General features: G+C 42.3%; 1 protein-coding gene across 1 annotated transcript in view; it reads left to right on the top strand.

Moving 5' to 3' along the window:
- The window catches only part of LOC104490250 (band 4.1-like protein 4B), a gene marked incomplete at its 3' end in the record, with an annotated part of 119,662 nt that overhangs the window by 24,291 nt on the left and 77,340 nt on the right, over positions 1-18,031 (top strand). Inside the window, exon 3 of the mRNA XM_010132511.1 lies at positions 7,894-7,998. Within this exon, the coding sequence (XP_010130813.1) occupies positions 7,894-7,998 (105 nt within the window). The remainder of the gene's footprint in view (positions 1-7,893; positions 7,999-18,031) is intronic.

Genomic DNA, 18,031 nt, shown 5'->3' with positions numbered 1-18,031 from the left:
CATTTCTAGAACACAAAGTTACAAGCAAGATGTTTTATACTACTTTGTTCTGTGGCTGATGGTAGTTTTATCTGTTGCATGAGGATCCCATTTAGAAATGTTGTCAGTGCTCTTGGAAGAGATCTGTGTTGTCAGTAGTAGGTGTAGGTGATAGGGACAGTAAACAGAAACTCACCTTCATCTGACTCCAATAAAATAGACATGTCAGTGCTTATATTAATGTTGCCAATAGTAATGCGCTTATAGAGCACCCATTGCAATAGTACCTGCTTGCCCTTCACGTGGCTTATGGAGAGATTAAAGCCCCTCAAAGACAATATGCCCTTCAGATGACCAATGACTTGATCAAAATATAAAATTACCCTGCATAAGGGTTTCCCCACTGCGGTGGGTTAGCCTTAGCCAACAGCCAGGCTCCTGCCTAGCCCCTCATCTACAGGATGAGGAATGAAAATGTGGAGAACAATCAGGAAAAAGAAAGCTCATGGGTCAAGATAAAGCCAGCTCTTAGCCAGGCTCAGATCCACTCCTTCACTCCAGACTTTGTACCCATTTCCCTCTCACCACTACTAGCAGCCAGCGGGTCCATTGTAGAGACAGCTGGAACCAGCTGTGTCCAGCCTGGGACAGCCCTGGCACTTTATCTGAAAGAATTAAGCAATAATGAAAGTCTCCCAGTTAATGTAGGTCTTGAGTCATAGTTTTGTGCTCCTTTTTCACAAGCAAAATAGACTTCAGAGGCTCTAGGTATTCTATAGTAAGTAGTTTTTGAAGGGCTGTACTGTAAAGCTCCGTTAGTGAAAGTGTGTGACTTGAAAACAACTGGGCAAAACCAGCTTTCGGAAAAAAGTTAGTGTTGTACAGATCACTTTACAAAGCTTCTCCATTTATTGTACCTGCCCACTTGAGGAGGAGGCAGAATGTGTTTCGGAGGTGGGGAAGGAAGTGGCTGCAAGCAGAGATGTGCAAACTGGCAAAGGCCAGGAAAACCCTATACTCACCTTTCAAATCTCACCTGACTTTCTTTAAACTGTTTTATGTTCTAAGTGTTGCTCTACATATGACATGTTTCCAGCAGGTTGCTTGGCATGGTTTTGGGCTCTTTAGTGATTGTTCTGCATGTAAGGTAATTCCCTCTCTGCTATATTTTCTGTATATTTTCTACAATGTTGTGCTGCCATTTCAATCCTTGATTCATCTCAATGAGTTCATACTTTAGGAATAATTAAACATATTTTCTTCATTCCTATTGTAGAGCTTGAAGGTAGCATATTAATTCTTTTCCACCCTTAATTCTTTGTGGTTTTGGTTGCTTGGGATGTTTTTTTTTCCCCCCTTGCAAGTGACTGCCCTTACATAGCAGATAAAAAGCTTAGGCTGATATGTTTGGCTGAGATGTGGCCAGTGTCTTTCTAGCATGGTAAAGGTACCTTGATCTGACTAGAAACCAGGTGCCATTTGGGGTTTTGTAGTGTCTTGCCTGGTAAATGTAAAATATGGTGATCTATTTATTTGTTCTTGTTCAGGCTTCTCCTCCATACTGGTTCTATAGACTTTCTGCCTTCAATCATTGCTGCTCTGCGAAGAGGGGCGGAGGTGCTACTTGTCTTCTGCAGTCATTAGTCTGTATTTCCATCTTCTTTAGTTGGGAGTGAACACTCTGATTCTTCCTGCTAGTTAACTGGTGGAGAGCTGAGAGTTTGAGTGCTGTGGAGAAATGCTGCTGTGCAACAGTAGAAAGGCTTACTTACACTTAATATCTGCCTGCAAATTCTCATTGGCATCTCAGCCACAGAAACCCAGCTCTCTTGCACTGTTGTGTGCCAGTGTACCAGCAGGGAGAATGTACTTAAATGGTAGTGTGCTGTTTGTATATTTGAGGTTTCCTCTCTCCCCTCGACGGCATGTGACTTGTAAGAGTCCTAGTTTTTCAGAGGTCTAGTTTTATCATAGGCTTTGAGAGTAATTTGCAGGAAATTGCTTCAGGTTTTTTTTTTGCTTCGGTGTTTTGTTGGGTTTTACAAACTTTGTTTATAAACTTCTTTTGCTCAGGAAATAGCAATTTCAGTTTGGAGCCTTGGCAAAAATGACTGGGAGCAAAATGTTTGTGCCTTTAAGGTTATAATAAGTAAATGTGATTCAGGGGTTTTTTGTCTTATGATGAAGGGCTGGGGTTTTGGTGGTGTGCATATGCATTTGACACATGCATTATGTGTTTTGTTGTTTGGGGTTTTTTTTTGCAGGGGGAGGTTAAAGCTATTTTGGCTCTTGTTTTTAGCTAATTTCTCAAGGGGGAAATTGAATAAATTTTGTTCTCCTTCAGCTGGAAGTTCACATGCATCATCAGTTGCATTTTCTTCTGGACACGTTCAGGAATGCTGCTTTTTTCTGTGGTCTGTACTATATTTAAACATGATTTACATGCAGTAGCAGGCTCTGAAGCAATGCCGGTGTTACTGCCTTGACGGGGCAAGAGGCTTAATGGTTATTTGAACAGTGTCACATTTTCAAGCTTGGAGCCAGAACTGAAAACTTGAGTCAGTGGTTGACTGGTAAGAAAATAACATCTTCATATAGTTTGAGCAAGTTGTCATACTTCCATGAGGTTGGCTATGTTAAGAACACTTAATACACATTTATTGTATATTGAAAGAAAAGAGTATTTGCGTAATTCCAAGCACAAAACCGTGGCTCTCTCCACATCCCTATTAATCTGTTTGGTAGATCCCCTGGGAGGAGGGTGGGACAGGCACCAAGGTTAAGGCTAGTTTGCAGAGAGCAGCATGCCCTCTGCAGAGTTTCATCTCTGGGATCTCTGTGCATCTATTATCTCTGTGCATCTATTATCTCTGTGCATTTATGCTCAGAAACTGGAACCTGAAAAACTGTTACTGCCTTTGACAATGCTAACTATAGCAGCATTGCTGGGTGCAAGTCCAGCCACGGCCTCAGATGTGTACTTGGCTGCAGCTGTTAGATACAGCAGTTGCACTGTACAATATGCAGCTCTTTTGAGTTAAGAGCTAGCTCTGACATGCCTACAAGAGTCATGATTCAATGGTTGTCTTCACTGCAGTCACATACTTCCCAGTGTCCAGGCGTAGAGGGTGCAGAGGGTCTGTCCCACCCACCCTCTTCCCAAGGGACCTAAAGAACAGATTTATAAGAATATAGAAAAGAGTTGCATTTTTTTGTGTTTACAGTGATGCAAATACAGCTTTCTTTCAGTACAGGTAGATGTGCTTGAGAAACCGAGGGCTTGCCTATCTAGGAGAAAGCAAATTAAATGGTAGTTGATAAGGAGCACCAGGAGTCAAAGCCAGTTAGAAGCTCAGATGACTTTATGCATGTTTAGCCTGTAGCACACCTGAAATGCTGGGAAACAACATTACCTGTGGCAGTTAAAAGGCAAAGCAAATTCTCGCTACTGAGCAATATGGCCAGCAGATAAAGCCTTAGCTGCGGGTTTAAAAAAATAAATTAATAACAGTTCAGGTGTAAGAGAACTGAGCAGAACATACTGAGATATTCTCTTCCAGGAAATGCTAAGAAGAGGAAGACCTGATGCAAAGCAATATTAGGCCTATGGAGCAGGGAATTGCTGGCTGCAATACTTCTTTACTAATTTACTAGAAGCTAGAACTTGATGTCTGTGACCATGAGATCATAGTAGCCCATCCTGCAAAAGTATTTAACGTATTGCAGAATACATAATCCTGTGCTTTCTTCAGGGCAGATTTAGATTCCTTTTCTAGCTACTCGTTTCTCCTACAACTCACTATTCCGTTTGGGACACGTTACAGTGAATTGGCTTTGACTTTTTTCTTGGCAGTAGTTTAGGTTTTTGTTTTGTGGTTTGCTTTTGTTTTTTGTCATCTTTTTGCCAACTTGCAGGCTGTTCAGGTACCTCCTGGCCTATCTGACAGGATGTTTTCCCAAGCACAACTATAGCTATTTCTGAAATCAGCTAATTGTTTGTAAAGCTGTAATCTGAGCTCTCCAGTATGACTCAGCGATTTCAGCCACTCCACTTGGGTTGACGTAACGTGCTGTGCTTGGCTGCTGTGTACTGCACTTCAGATTGGGGAAGGTGTGCATAGAAGCTTTCCAGCTTTGCTGTGTGACCTCTGAGAGTGATCAATGGTGTTCTTGCGCTGTATCTGCACTAAAATGGGACTTTTCTGCCTTGTATATCCTCTTTTCAATCCCCTTTGGCAAAAACCTTTGCAGCCGCTCCAGAATAGCGAAAATCAACACTGATCAGCCTGTTTAGACAGAGACAGTTGGTGTGAAATGTCCATGGCTGATGAATTTGTCCTTTCCTTCATGACCACCAAAAGCATGTTAAAACCTCTTGCCTAATCACTTGTCAAGTCTGGAAGAGCTTCTTATTAGCGAAGTTAATATTTATTTTGTCAGGTTTTAGCTAACAAGAATTTCCATAGATTCCATGAGGCTAGAAGTCTTTGGTAGCTCAAAATTTAGCCTACTTGAAATGTGGGCCCTACAGCTATCACTGTGGCTCTACAAGGTGCTTTATACACGTGCTGATTTGAGTCCTTGTAGAAGAACCCAGTAATAAATCCTCATTAAGTGTAAGAATTTTCTTTAATGCCATGATTCATGGTCCCAAAGAAAATACGATGGGCTGTTACTTGAGAAGGGCTTCCAGCATAGAGAGTGGAGGAAACTGGTGTGACTGTTAGGCAGGACAGAGCTGACCGACATGAGAAACACCTTACCTTTTCTTTGTTTTTTTCCATTCTCTCAGTAGTTGCTTATTATCATGGAGCTTCCCAACCTTCAACCGTAATTCAGCCTTTTTGTTTCTTCAAGGACAGAGAGGCAAAAGGGAACACGAGTGACTGCATTGTGCTAGTTCAGTTTTCCCTTCAAGTGCAGCTGTGGTTTTGTTTGTAAACTGGACATTTGAAATGCCCTCCCCGGTGTTTGCCTGTGAGGTATGGTGCTCACGCAAGTCCTCCTGGGTTCTGAGGAACACTCCACCAGAAACTGGCAGTGTTTAAATGTTGGTTTAAAAGAAGAAAAAAAAAAAAAACACCCTCAGCAAGACCAAACAAGGTTTTGCAACTTTCCTTACCTCACTGTTTCCAATTACAGTAACTTTCACAACAATAAAGTAGTAACTATATAAAACAGTGTGAGAGTGTGTGTGTATATATATTGTTTGTTGCTGTATACTCCCTTTCTTGAGAGGTAAGTTGTGCAGGTCTTTTACATCTGGCCTTACTGAAGCATTTGTCTAGGAAGGTAGTCCTGTAAAATATTCTTAGTTTAAGGTTGGGGTTTTTTAGATGTATCTTCAAAAAATACGCAAACGTTGAAGGTCTGTAGAGAAAGTGTTATTTGTGAAATTCTAACTGATCAGGCTTACTATTAAATTTTTCTTACATGAAATCACTTTTTTTATGTGATACCAGGTTTTGAAAGAGAAAGTTTGTTTGTTTGGGTTTTTTTTAGCTTTTATCTTAGCTAGAATAAGTAGAGGAGGAGACTATGAAAATCAGAAGTTTCTCATAATAGGGATGTTTTTTCCCTTAGAGACCACTTTTATGCATATGTAATTCCTGAGGAAAAATCCTTCTGTTCTGCCTGCACCACCCATTTCATTCAGTGCACAGGTGCCAATTTATTAGTCCACAATCTGACTCCTGAGATTGTCAGGCAGGGAAGAGGCAGAAGAAGGGAGCAGGTCATCCTTTACTGTTAGTAGAGGCAAGGATTTAGTCACTTTTATCTCCCCCTTTAGTGTAACCTCTCAAAGAAAGTTTTGTCAGCAATTTGTTGGCTGCAGCAGCTTTATCATCTAAGTGGTATGAGTCGCTGGGAAAGCTCATTTAGTGACAAGTTTAATGTTATAATCTCCTGTAAGCTATGTATGTAATACTGCATTTTACGGTCTAGCCATGCAGTGCAGAGCTATTCTCTGCGTAACGCCTGCGTTGAACATTAACTACTATTTGGGTACAGAAGGTGGAGTATGTTCTCTCTGATTTCTATTGGGTGTGTGGCAATCAAAGATAAACATAGTGGTAGTTAATGCCATGGAACAAGCAACCAGAAATAGAATGACCACAGGGCATCAAATCAGTTTTTCCTGGTTTTGTGAATTCTTCATGTCTAGCTATATTTAAATTGCTGTTGAGGGTTTTTTCCTCCCTTATTTGATCAGAATCAGTTTAAATTCTGTTGTGCTTTGATTTGGCTTCTTTTAACAAGTGCTGAATTTACTGCATATGAAAAAATATGTTCTAGATACTTCTAGCAAACTTCTTATTTTGTTTATAGCAATTATTGATATTGCATATCTAAAGATGATGGTTTCCTAACAGTGTACTGCTTTAACCTGTCATATTCTCATCTGCTTTCAACAGCATGTTGAACTTTGGTTAAGAATGTCCATTATTCACCTCTTGCCCTCCCAGAACAATAAAACAGTGTCTTATGATAATCCAGTGCTTGTTTTAAGGTTTTATGCAGCTTGTTCTAATGGAGCTCCTAGTGCTGTTCCTGAAATTTGCTAAGATTCAATTTCAGTGCTTCTGCTTTGTCAGTAAAAAAACCCAAAAAACAAAGCCAAAAATCAAGACTCAAATAAAATTCACTGGCAAAATAGTGAGAGATGAAACTCTTCATCTAGTATTTTGCTGGAGAAGACAGATTTTAGACAGCTAGGAATCCTGTGCAGGAGTTCTAATGCATGTTACAATTGATGCTGCTTTTGTGTAGAAGGCCAAACAAAAGGAAATGAATGCTATTTAGCTCTCCTTCAGCTGAAATCAGCAAGTTTTGCTACATTTGGGAGAATGCCTAATATGTTAGTGCTGTAAAAAAATAAAAATTAATAAAAAACGATCCTCAAAGATGTATGAGGGACAGCAGGCACAAAAGTGGTTCGAGATCTGTACTTTCCTGGTTTCAATATCTTACTGAGATTTATGATCATCTCATGTATTTTTAGCCAAGGTTCTGTTGTTTTTTTTTTTCCCTTCAGGAACTTGAAAATTTCTTTTCCCAAATAATTCAACATTTTCTTTTTTCCAGGAAAAATGTGTTTGTTATCCATGTTCCTCCTACTCTCCTGTAACCTCCAAGCTTTGCTGCTGGCTCTAGTGTTTGATGTTCAAACACTGGGTATCTAAATTCTTGGTTTAACCTCGGAACAAGCACACATCCCTGTGCAGACCAGCTTGACGATCAGCTACCTTTTCTACTAGTATCTGTAGCCCATGATAGGGGTTAGTTTTGTTTCCATGCCTATACAATTCTTGCTTGGCATGCCATCTGAAATGTAGCACTTTTTTTTTCTTTTGTTTCTCCATTTAAGGGCTGTAAATATGTAATTGGCAACATCGTTTAAAGATTCCTATCAAATTCCATTAATTTCCCTCACAGTGCTCTTCAAATATTCAAGCTGTCCAGAATTTATTTTGTAGCGTGAGTAGTGGTATGGCACTGCATGGCTGCAACTATATGTGATAAAAGCCAGCAGATTTCAGGCACTGTGTCAAACAAGCTTTTCTTGGCGAGTTTTTCTTCCTGGGTTTAAAATGTTGGCTTTGTGACTTAGGACATTTACAGGATATAAACCTTTCCTTTTTCTCCTACACTTTGAGCTACAGTGAACTTTGAAAGTTTTCTTTGAGAGCAAAGTCTGATACTGTTGGAATAGCTGCTGACAGGAACAACATGTCACTGTATCTTAAAGAAAATAAAAAGGAATGTCAAAGCAGTTCTTTAGAATAAAGATTTACTATTGGGATATTATTTTCCATTATGCTTCTCCTCTTTCCCCATTTGAACTTAAACCTCCACCCAAACAAACAAACCTATACTCACCTACGAAAACGCCCACTTTCTTTTCTGTTCCAGAAACATGCAAAGGGACAGGAGTTGTTTGACCAGATTGTGTATCATTTGGACCTTGTGGAAACTGATTACTTTGGCCTGCAATTCATGGATGCTTCCCAGATTACAGTAAGTATAACTTCAGTTAATTTTTGCATTCTGCAGTAGTTTGTGTGGCCTGTTATAAATGTATTACTGGTGCAGTTTTATGGAGAGATGTAGGCATTAGGGGGTGTACTGCTGAAACCGATGATATCATGTTCGGTTCTTGCACATAAAGCCAAATCCTCTAAATAAGACGTGTGTCTTTTTATATATGTGCATAACCTCATTGCACTAAGTGAAAAAGCAATAACTGTGGGTAAAGAAAACTTCTTTATGTTCAGTAGGGTCGTGGTATTAAAAAAGGGTTAAATCTCTTGCAAACAATGTTTTCTTGTACCTCCAATCTTTGCTGTTCCGTGCACAGATTATGTTGCTCTTTAGATTTAGTTCCATGTGAAATAGAGAAAAATTTTCCTTGTCTCCTCTATCCGATGACTTTCAGCATCTACAGGTAAAAGCAAAAGTAATGTATTTGCAGATGAGGTAGATAGCTATATTAATAAGATAGGGTTAAAAGACTGCAGCCTTGTGGTTAAACTGTATTGCTATATATTTAACCTTTTCCTTTGTCTGCTCACCTTACATGCTGAGGTATTGGTATGACAGGAACCTGGGCCGTGGATTGAGAATATGCAGACTTAGAAAATTAGCATTTGCTTTTAGGCTGTCTGATCTGTATGCAAATGTTTTTTCCATAAACCTACACCCTCCAGGACTCCCCTTCTTGGCAGGCCCCGGCCGCCCCATGCCTGGGTCTGTGATGTCTGGAGGTAGAGCAGCGACTCTTTCATGGGCACCCCCTTGCCGTGGGGAAGGAGCTTGCGTGCCCTTGTGAGGTTGAGAGCTGTGCTGGTGGTGGCATGTGCCTCCGGTGGGGTCTCCCAGGCCAGACAGGTCTCAACTGAAGGGTCAGACAAAGTGGGTCCACGGGCAGGATGGGCTCACTAGCCTTGGGGCAGCCATCCTAGGAGAAGGACAACTCTGACTCCAAACCCGGGCAGATGGAGCTCATTTAGCCTTGTAAGGCATCCATCATCTAAGAGAAGGATACTCTAACCAAACCTACGACCTGAGGACTTCGCTGTCACCGTCCAAGCTCGCTAGGCCCTGGCAGATGAACCTCAGGTGTAAAGGGTGGAGCCAGTTCCGCTCACGCTGGTGCCTCACCTAAAAAATCCACCGCGCAGCCCCGAAGGGAGCACTCATCGCTTGCAGTGAGCGTGGGAAAAACCCTTCCCAGATCTTCGTTCGCGAAGCCAAGCCATGATGATGATGACAGAAGACAGATGTATTCTGTACTATTAGAATAAAATAATGGGAAAACATAGCTGCAATATTGATATTTTGCGAAATGCAAATTCTGACTTTATCTTCTCAGAATTCTCAGCTTTGTTGTCTAGCAAGCTTGAGTCAATATGGTTAGGTCAGATCAATGTTTTGCCAGCTGCACTATCGTCTCTGTTTTACCAATGACTTTAAATAATAAACAGGAAACCTGTCCAGATATTGTAATGACCTGATAGTGAGAAAGGGAGTCTATGTTTTTGGGCCAGAGAAAACTGGTATTATCTATTTAAGCATTATCCTGATATCCCAGTTAACTTAAGAGTATGTGTTTATCACTGGAAAGTGATGTCTGAGTGAAGTATGTCCATAATGGCTTTGGGGTTTTTAGGAAGTTTAGTGTTTGTGTTCCTGATAAAATTTATATTGCAGAAATTGTGTGTTCTTTTCTGAAGTACCCAATCATAAAGACACAGCTGATAGAGCAGAGCCTGCTCATAGGAGGAAAAGGGTTCACTGATTGTCAAGTCACCTAGTAGGGATCTTGATAGCTAGGGATATACCTAGCAAGGAGTTCTGTAATGTTTTGAAAGAAGGGAAGCAGAAAGGGAGCGTGAAACATTCTTTCCTGATGAGAAAGAGAAGACGAATCAGAAGATGACTTTGCTGAGGAAGCAGTGTACTCATTTTCTTGTATATTTGCAAAACTGAAGGGCTCTTCTGAATGATAAGAAAGATGAAGCAGAGATGTACAGAAAACATATTTGCTCACATGTTCTCTATCCCTGGTGTTCAGGGCAAAATGTGCCTGTACGAGCAAGTGCTTTAGATTCATTTGTATGTTATTTATTTCCTCTGTATTAGGAGGGGAAGTAAGTCGTGGTGTCTACAGTTTCAAGAGGGATAAGTGCTATGAACACCTTCTGGAGGAGCTAAAAAAGCCAACAGTGGTGCGGGCCTTTGGTGGTAGGGTTATGGTTTCCTATATTAAGAGGAGTGTGAAGGCAGAGTTCTTCACCTTCACTGGAGTGCAAGGCCTAAAGCTCTCATTTGAGTTCGTCTTTTTTTTTTTTTTGTCTGGCTCAAGCTGGGCAGAGAGTACAGCTTAGAGAGCTTCAAGGCACAAGCTTTTATCTTCCCCAGCACCCTGTGCAGAAAAGGTCTGTGGTTTAACAGCCTTCCTTGGTCTGGTTTGAACTTGTGACCGGCTAATTTCATTTGCATAGCAATTAATGCACAGTCTCCATGTGCTTCTGCTTAGTGCCAGCCTAGCCAAACAGTGGCAATGGCAGGACTGAGAGATTAAAGCTGTGTTAACTCCTTGAGGCTCTAAGCCTTTGTCTTTATTATGTATTAATTGCTAAACATCTTTAAGCCACCATTATAAGTAAGAGAGCACAGAATAGTCTTTGAATAGTGGAGATTGCTTCTGTGTGCTCCAAGGCCAGCTTTTGAGCACACTGTGTTTCTTGCAGTCCTGTAACTTTACCAAAGAGTCGGGACAAGCAATGTTGATAGCTGTGATTTAGAAAAGAAAATCATGATTAGAGCTTATCTGCTTTGAAAGAGGAAAAAAACTTTATTTGTCTGAACAGCTTATTTTTAATACCCCCCAAAAATAATTTTTAAATAGAACCAAAACCCATAAAGGCAAGATGCCAGCAGTAAGGCAGAAAATACTGTAAAGCCTGTTTGGTACAGGCTGAAGATATCCATGAATAGAAGGATGTAGACAATCATCTAGTAGTTTAATCTAAAGTAAAGCTTTGTGTTGTGTTTTAAGTTATCTGGTATTAACTACAGAAGTAGAAATACTTGGAGGGAGAGGGGTTGTTAAGTATTGTTAGTGTGTGGAAGAACTTGATCTTCAGTGATGGTTCTTTCATTGTTCTCATCCTTTTTTAATTTCTGGTTTTGTGTATGTTTAATAATGTGCCTAATACTGTAGTACAGTGAGATATGTATATAATTTATAAATAAATATTGGTATATTGGAGGTGTGCACTCAACTTTCCTTTTTGCACCATCAAAAAAGGTTGGAGACCACTGCTCTGGGACAGCTCTATTGAGTCTGGAACATTCTAAGGCCCTTCCGATGTTTCCATTGTTTTACGTTAAAAACCCTGCTCTGCTTTTCTGTTTGTTCTGTGGAAGGGAGAGAAGAGAGAGAAAAGAGGGAAAGAAAGGAGAGAAGGAAGGAAAATGAGAATCAAATAAAGTTCAACTGTTACAGAACTTCAGCAGGGAAGTAGTGCTTGGGGTGCTTTATAGTATCACTCATGTAGGAAATCTCTGCAATGGTTTAGATGAAATGCAAAGCTTGCTGGGTTTTTAATTATTTCTGCTATGGTATGTGTGTTCTAGCAAAGTAGGAAGCCTTGAAAGCTTTAGTTGAGTTTGGAAATAGCAATAATAAAATCTTGTGAGACCATATTATCAAAGTTGGATTGCTGTGAGGAAGTATTTTATTGATCTTTGCAGAAACTGGTCATGTGCAACATATTATATGGTTGGTTTGGGTACTTGACATATATTTTAGGCTGCTGATAGCTATTGTTTATTCATCTTCTGTCTAGGCTTGTCTTGTCTTTGTCTCTTATTTTAGATCACCATAATAAAAAAGGGCTTCTGTGGTTTACAGTTCCTTACATGCTGCAACATATGACAGGATTATCTGGGCCCTCCCAGCCCCTCCTGTTTTATAGGAATTCAGAAGGATTCAGGATTGCCCATGTTGATTAACTTGGAATTTTGCTTCTTGGTTTCCCTCATGGTTTTGCTTCTGATCACAAGAACAATTGTGGAGTAATTGAGGGGGAAGAAGATTTAAGATACATCTTTAAATTTTAATTTTTCTTTTTGCAAATGAGCTGCTATAATCCTTGAGGTGTGAAACTTTAGTTGGAAATGTATGGAAGCAAAAGAATTAAAATGCCACCTTTATTACATGTGTCTCTTTCAGTGATCCTCTAAGTCCTTTATATCTGATCTCTAATGCCACAAAGGCCCCTTGGCTTGAAAAAGGTCCCTATGGAGCAGCGTTTCCCAGCTGGGTAGATATATTGTGCTCTGCAGCTAGTTGAGCCCTTTAGAGGATGTGTGCACGCACTCCACGTATCCAGCCCTTTGGGAATCATTGGATTTACAGCATGTGTACAGCAGGACATTTGTGTCAAGACAGCCCATGTCTCCTGCAGGTGCCCATGGCTACAGTGGTGGCTGGGGTTCCCTGAAGAGGTGGGATTCAGGACCAACCTGCACTGAATTGTCCTGGCAAGCAGCATTTTCATGGGAACTTCTTAATATTGACCAGTTCCAAGGTTGGGTTTTGATTCATTTCCTGTGAGAGGTGAGGAGACAGTGGAGGGAGGAGGTGGAGAAGAGTGTGTAGAAACTAAAACAGGTTTTCGTGAAAGCAGTGTTCCAAGTACAAAAATAGAAAATAAAACCAAAAGGAGCAAGAACTGTGTTGCCCAGACTGGCCTAACCAGCAGCAGTGTGTCAGGATCCACTGATCCGCCCACTGAGATGCTCACTGTAAGGAAGGTGGTCTTGAGGCCAGGTTTTTCTGGGACTGTAAGGATTATGTACACTAAACAAAACAGATTTTCAACAATGTAGCATGAGAGTCAGGGGTGAAGCAAGCTGGACAACAGCAAATACTGCCCGAATGCCTTTGTTCTCTCTACAGGTCACTTGACACCGGGATGTTTTGGGTATAGGATCAGGGCCTTGGAGGTACTTGATGCTTCATGACTGCCTCCACTGCATCTGTATTTTCTTTTAAGGGCTCATTGTCATTCAAATCAGGATTTTTTTGTTATTGCTGCTGTGACTTCTTGGGGGTGTGAGGTGTGTGGAAACTCAAACCAGTCAGTTAGCCTGATAGTGTGGAATCTGTGAGGCTTTTCCCATTTCTGCTGCTTAATAATGTAACAAGTGCTCAATAGGCAGAGCAAAATAGGGACAAGCCTTATTGTTCAGTACATTGAATGTGGGGAGAAAGGGAGACTGGTAAATATGTTGATAATGCTAAAGGTTTCCTTTTCTGTTTCTGGTAGAATCCCATTTCCCCATGAATAAACTGTGAAATTTATCTGCGACTTTGTTTCCCCTCTCTGAATAAATCTTGTTCCTCTGGCCTGTAAGTTCTTTGGAACAGTGCTTGTTGCAGGATGTGTGTCTGTGGATTGTAGCCCAGAGCAATAGATGCCAGTCACAGCTGCAGGGTCCTATAAACTGTACAGGTAATTATCCTGTAGTACTCGACTCGGTGCTTCATTTACTAATACTGGCAGTGATATGGATATCAGTTCAGTAACTAGACAAAAGGCAATGACACTGACTCCATGGTGATGCAGAACACCTGGTGAATGACTCCTTCCAGCTGTGACTGTTCAAGGCTGTATTGCAGTCTAGGAACACTTGGTAGGAGACTCCAAAACACTAAGAACTCTAGTTTTCAGTCTTCCAGTAGCACTTGCTGTTTCCAGGAGGGCTGGATACCATCTCCCTGGCACAAACTTGAGAAGCAGTCATGCAGGGCAGGTGGTTGTGATACTGTCTATCAGAGATGCATATCTACCTCTCTTCTAAGTATAGATAAGTTAATTCTCTGGTCTATGCAGGACAGCAAACATGTCTGGGCGTCATGCCATTCTTTGGCAGATTAACATACCTGGACCTTACACCACTCTTGAGCGTGCAGTAGGTCTGTAGAGTTTGAATTCTCGCAGCTGATGTTGGGTGCTGAGGCTGGGCTGTTGGTAGGGACCCGGCTGGGTGCTACTGCAATGTTATTGGCACAATTTCTTAGAAGAGATATGAATGCTATCTGAGCACAAGGTATGTTTGGTTTTGGTTTTTTTTTCTTAATCAAGTCAGGTAGTTGAAGTTGTAGAGCAGCATCCTGAAAGATGCCTCCAAAACGTATCTGTTAAAGAGGCTGCATATATGCAAGCTTCTGCTCAGAGCAGCCCCAGTTGGATCTGGTTCCTTGGGTCTTTGTTCAGTCACATTTGGATACCCTCAAGTATGGTGGCTCCACTGTCCCTTTAGGTACCCCTACTTCTACCTGCTTTGTCTGAGCAGCCTCATGATGACAATATCTTCCTTTTGTCTAACTGGGATTTCTCCTGGTTCTGGTGCCACTCATCCTTCTGCCATGGAGCTCCTCTGAGAAGAGTCTTCATCTTCTCTACATCCTCCCAGCAGGTAGCTGAAGTCACGAGTCAGGTCCACCCCTCAGCCTTCATTCTTGATGCAGACCAAGTGCAGCTCACTCAGCCTGTCATGAGCCCCAGCCCCTCACCATCCCAAAGGCTTTGCTCTGTGCCCACACCACACTCATCAGTGTCTTTCCTGGGCTGAGGAGACCAGGAAGGGACACAGGAATGCAGATGCAATCACCAAAGGGCCAAATAAGAGAGGAGGAAAGCATTTTTATTGGGTTTTTTGGTTTTGCAGTTGGATTTTTTTATTGTTGTTGTTGGTTTATTTGGTTGGGGATTTTGTTGTGGTTTATTGCCCCCTCTTGAAAAGAACTCCTAATGAAGCAGCTAGAATGGACCTTAGGGGTGAACTTCTTCCTGGCAGAACTGCTTCTCCAAATGGGAGAACCTTACCACAGCTTACAGCAGGGAGGCTGTAGGGGTTGCTTCTGGCAGAAGATGGCAGAAGCTGTCCCCATGTTGGACGGATCCAATTCCAGCCAGCTCCAAGACAGACCTGCCACTGGCTAAAGCTTAGCCCATCAGCAGTGTTGGTAATGTCTCTGTGATAAGTAATTTAAGGAGTGAAAACTGCTGCACAACAGCAGCTGAGAGGAAGAAATGAGAATATGTGAGAGAAATGACTCTGCAGACACCAAGGTTAGTGAAGAAGGAGGGGTGGAGGTGCTCCAGGCACTGGAGCAGAGATTCCCCTGCAGCCCATGGTGTAGACCATGGTGTGACAGGTTGTCTCCCTGCAGCCCACAGGGGGCTGATGGTAGAACAAATACCCATCTGCAGGCTGTGGAGGACCCCACACCAGAACAAGCAGGTGTAACCAAAGGAGGCTGTGACATTATGGGAAGCCCATTCTGGAGGATGCTCCTGGCAGGACCTGTGAACTCAGGGAGAGAAGAGGAATCTATGCTGGAGCGGGTTTTCTGGTAGGAACTGTGTCCCCCATGGAGGGGACCCATGCTGGAGCAGTCTGTTCATGAAGGACTTGTAGCCTGTGGAAAGGACCCATACTGGAGGAGTTTGTGGAAGACTGTCTTCTGTGGGAGGGACCCTGCACTGAAGCAAGGGAGGAGTGTGAGGAGTCCTCCCCTGAGGGGTAAGGCGTGACAGAAACAACATGTGATGAACTGACCTCAACCTCCATTCTCCATGCCCTTGTGCTGTGGGGGAGGAGATAGAGAAATCAGGAATTAAGTTGAGCCCAGGAAGAAGGGGGAGGGATGGGGGGAAGGTTTTTCAAGATCTGTTCTTATTTCTCATTATCCTACTCAGGGATCTGTACTGGGACCAGTGCTGTTTAATATGCCATTCATCAATGGCATATACAGTGAGATCAAGTGCATCCTCAGCAAGTTAGCAGATGACACCAAGCTGAGTGGTGTGGTTAGTATGCCCGAGGGACGAGATGCCATCCAGAGGGACCTGGACGAGCTGAAGAGGTAGGCCTGTGTGAGCCTCGTGAGGTTCAACAAGGCTGAGTGCAGGGTTATGTACCTGGGTGAGAGCACTCCTGGTGTCAGTACAGGTTGGGGGATGATGTGAGCAGTCCTGTGAAGAAAGGGAGGTGTTGGTGGATGAAAAGCTGAATATGAGCTAGCTACGTGAGCTCTCAGTCCAGAAAGCCAGCTGTATCCCAGGCTGTATCAAAAGAAGCATGGCCAGCAAGGGAATTGATTCTTCCCCTCTACTCTCATGAGACCTCACCTGGAGTGTGGGTTTACCTCTGGAATCATCAGCACAAGAAGGAGATAGATCTGTTGGGGAGAGTCCAGAGGAGGGCTACAAAATTCATCAGCAGGATGGAGCACCTCTACTATAAGGACAGGCTGAGAGTCGGGGTTGTTCAGCCTGGACAAGAGAAGGCTCTTGGAAGACCTTAGTGCAGCCTTTCAGTACCTAAAGGGGGCCTAAAGGAAATATGGGGACAGTCTTTTTTGCACCAGGCCAAGGGGTGATAGTTTTAACTAAAAGAGGGGAGATTCAGACTAGAGATAAGGAAGACATTTTTTTACAATCAGGGTGGTGAAACACTGGCACAGGTTGCCCAGAGAGGTGGTAGATGCTCCATCCCTGGAAACATTTGAGGTCACGTTAGATGGGGCTTTGAGCAACCTAATCTGATTGATGATGTCTCTGCTCACTGCAGGGGATGGTTTGCACTAGATTAACTTTGTCTGTTCCAGCACAAACCATTCTACAGTTTTTATGATTTTATGACCATACTCCAATTTGATTGGTAATGAGTTAAATTAATTTCCCTGAGTTGAGTCTGGTTTGCCTCTGACGGTAATAGTTGAGTGATATCCTTAACCTTGTCTTGACCCATGAGCCTGTTGCCAAATTTGCTCCTTCTAACCAGTTGAGGAGGGGGGGGTGATAGAGCGGCTTGGTGGGCACCTGGTGGCCAGCCAAGGTCAAACTCCCATACCGAAGCAAAAGCTGTCTCTCTAACTTCTTTGCTTGATTTGTTGCTATTCATTGTGCACTGCCGTGGAGGCTCTGGCTTCATCTTCAATCACCCCTAGGATAGTTGTCTTGTCCTCAGACTAAAAAAACCCTTATCTTCAAGCCCCAAGGACCTCGGTGGTCATCTGAAAGTCTCCCCCTGTCACCTTAGTGAGCCCAGTGGAAGCCAGGCGCTCTCCTTCCCTCTCTCTTGGGACTCAGCCTGTAATTTGGGATTACTGTGGTTGTCTGATCTCACAGAACCCTTGAAGAATTTCTTCAGCCTGTTTGGCTTTTCGTCTGCAGTTTGGAATCATTAGTAACCCTGTGGAGGTGCATTGTTTCCCATCACCCTGCTTCCTATAGAAAATAACAACAGGCATCACCGCCGGCATTCATTAAATCTTGAGTTGTATCTGAGCAATGTAGCTAAAAACAGTTTTTCTCTGCAACTGCATTTTCAAGAAGAACATTTATAGGATGGATCAAAGAAACTTCTGTAAGTGTACAGAACAATCTTCTCACGGCTTTAAGCTGTGAGCTCTAGGGAGTTTATACCATTTCTAAGTATATGCCCATGTAGTCCCTGAGTTTCTACATGACCCAAATTCTTGTTTTGCTTTCCGTTACTACCATAGTGTTTAAAAGGTGACCTTCAGAAGAAAAGAGGAAAGGGCTTTTCCTCATTTGTTACTTTCTAATTTAATATATTTAGAGAAGTCCCCAAGCTGTGGTTTGGTGGGTAGGGTTTTTATTGACTATTTTTGGTAATTCCTTCCTCTCACGTGTTACATATGATGTTATCCTTGCTGCTTTCAGAAGCAATGTGGCTAATGGCAGGCGGCTTGGTAGGATTCAGGTGCCGAGAAAATCAGATAGCAAGACAGTTGAAGGGATAATTCACTTTTGGTTTTAAAGGTGCCAGCTTTTGTTTAGCTTCTGAGCCTGAGCGTTTAGCACGGTACTCCCTCCTATACCTCCAGGTAAGGCTTGAGAAAGCATTTAAGCAGTATTTTTCAGAGAGAAATAAAACTTCCAGCAAGAATGGGCTTTCTCTTAGTGATAGTCAAATATATAAATGAGCATAAGGGAAAATGGTC

Source organism: Buceros rhinoceros, unplaced genomic scaffold, assembly GCF_000710305.1.
Source record: "Buceros rhinoceros silvestris isolate BGI_N320 unplaced genomic scaffold, ASM71030v1 scaffold13933, whole genome shotgun sequence".
Classification (NCBI taxonomy): domain Eukaryota; kingdom Metazoa; phylum Chordata; class Aves; order Bucerotiformes; family Bucerotidae; genus Buceros; species Buceros rhinoceros.
This window is presented reverse-complemented; position numbering and strand designations above follow the sequence as displayed.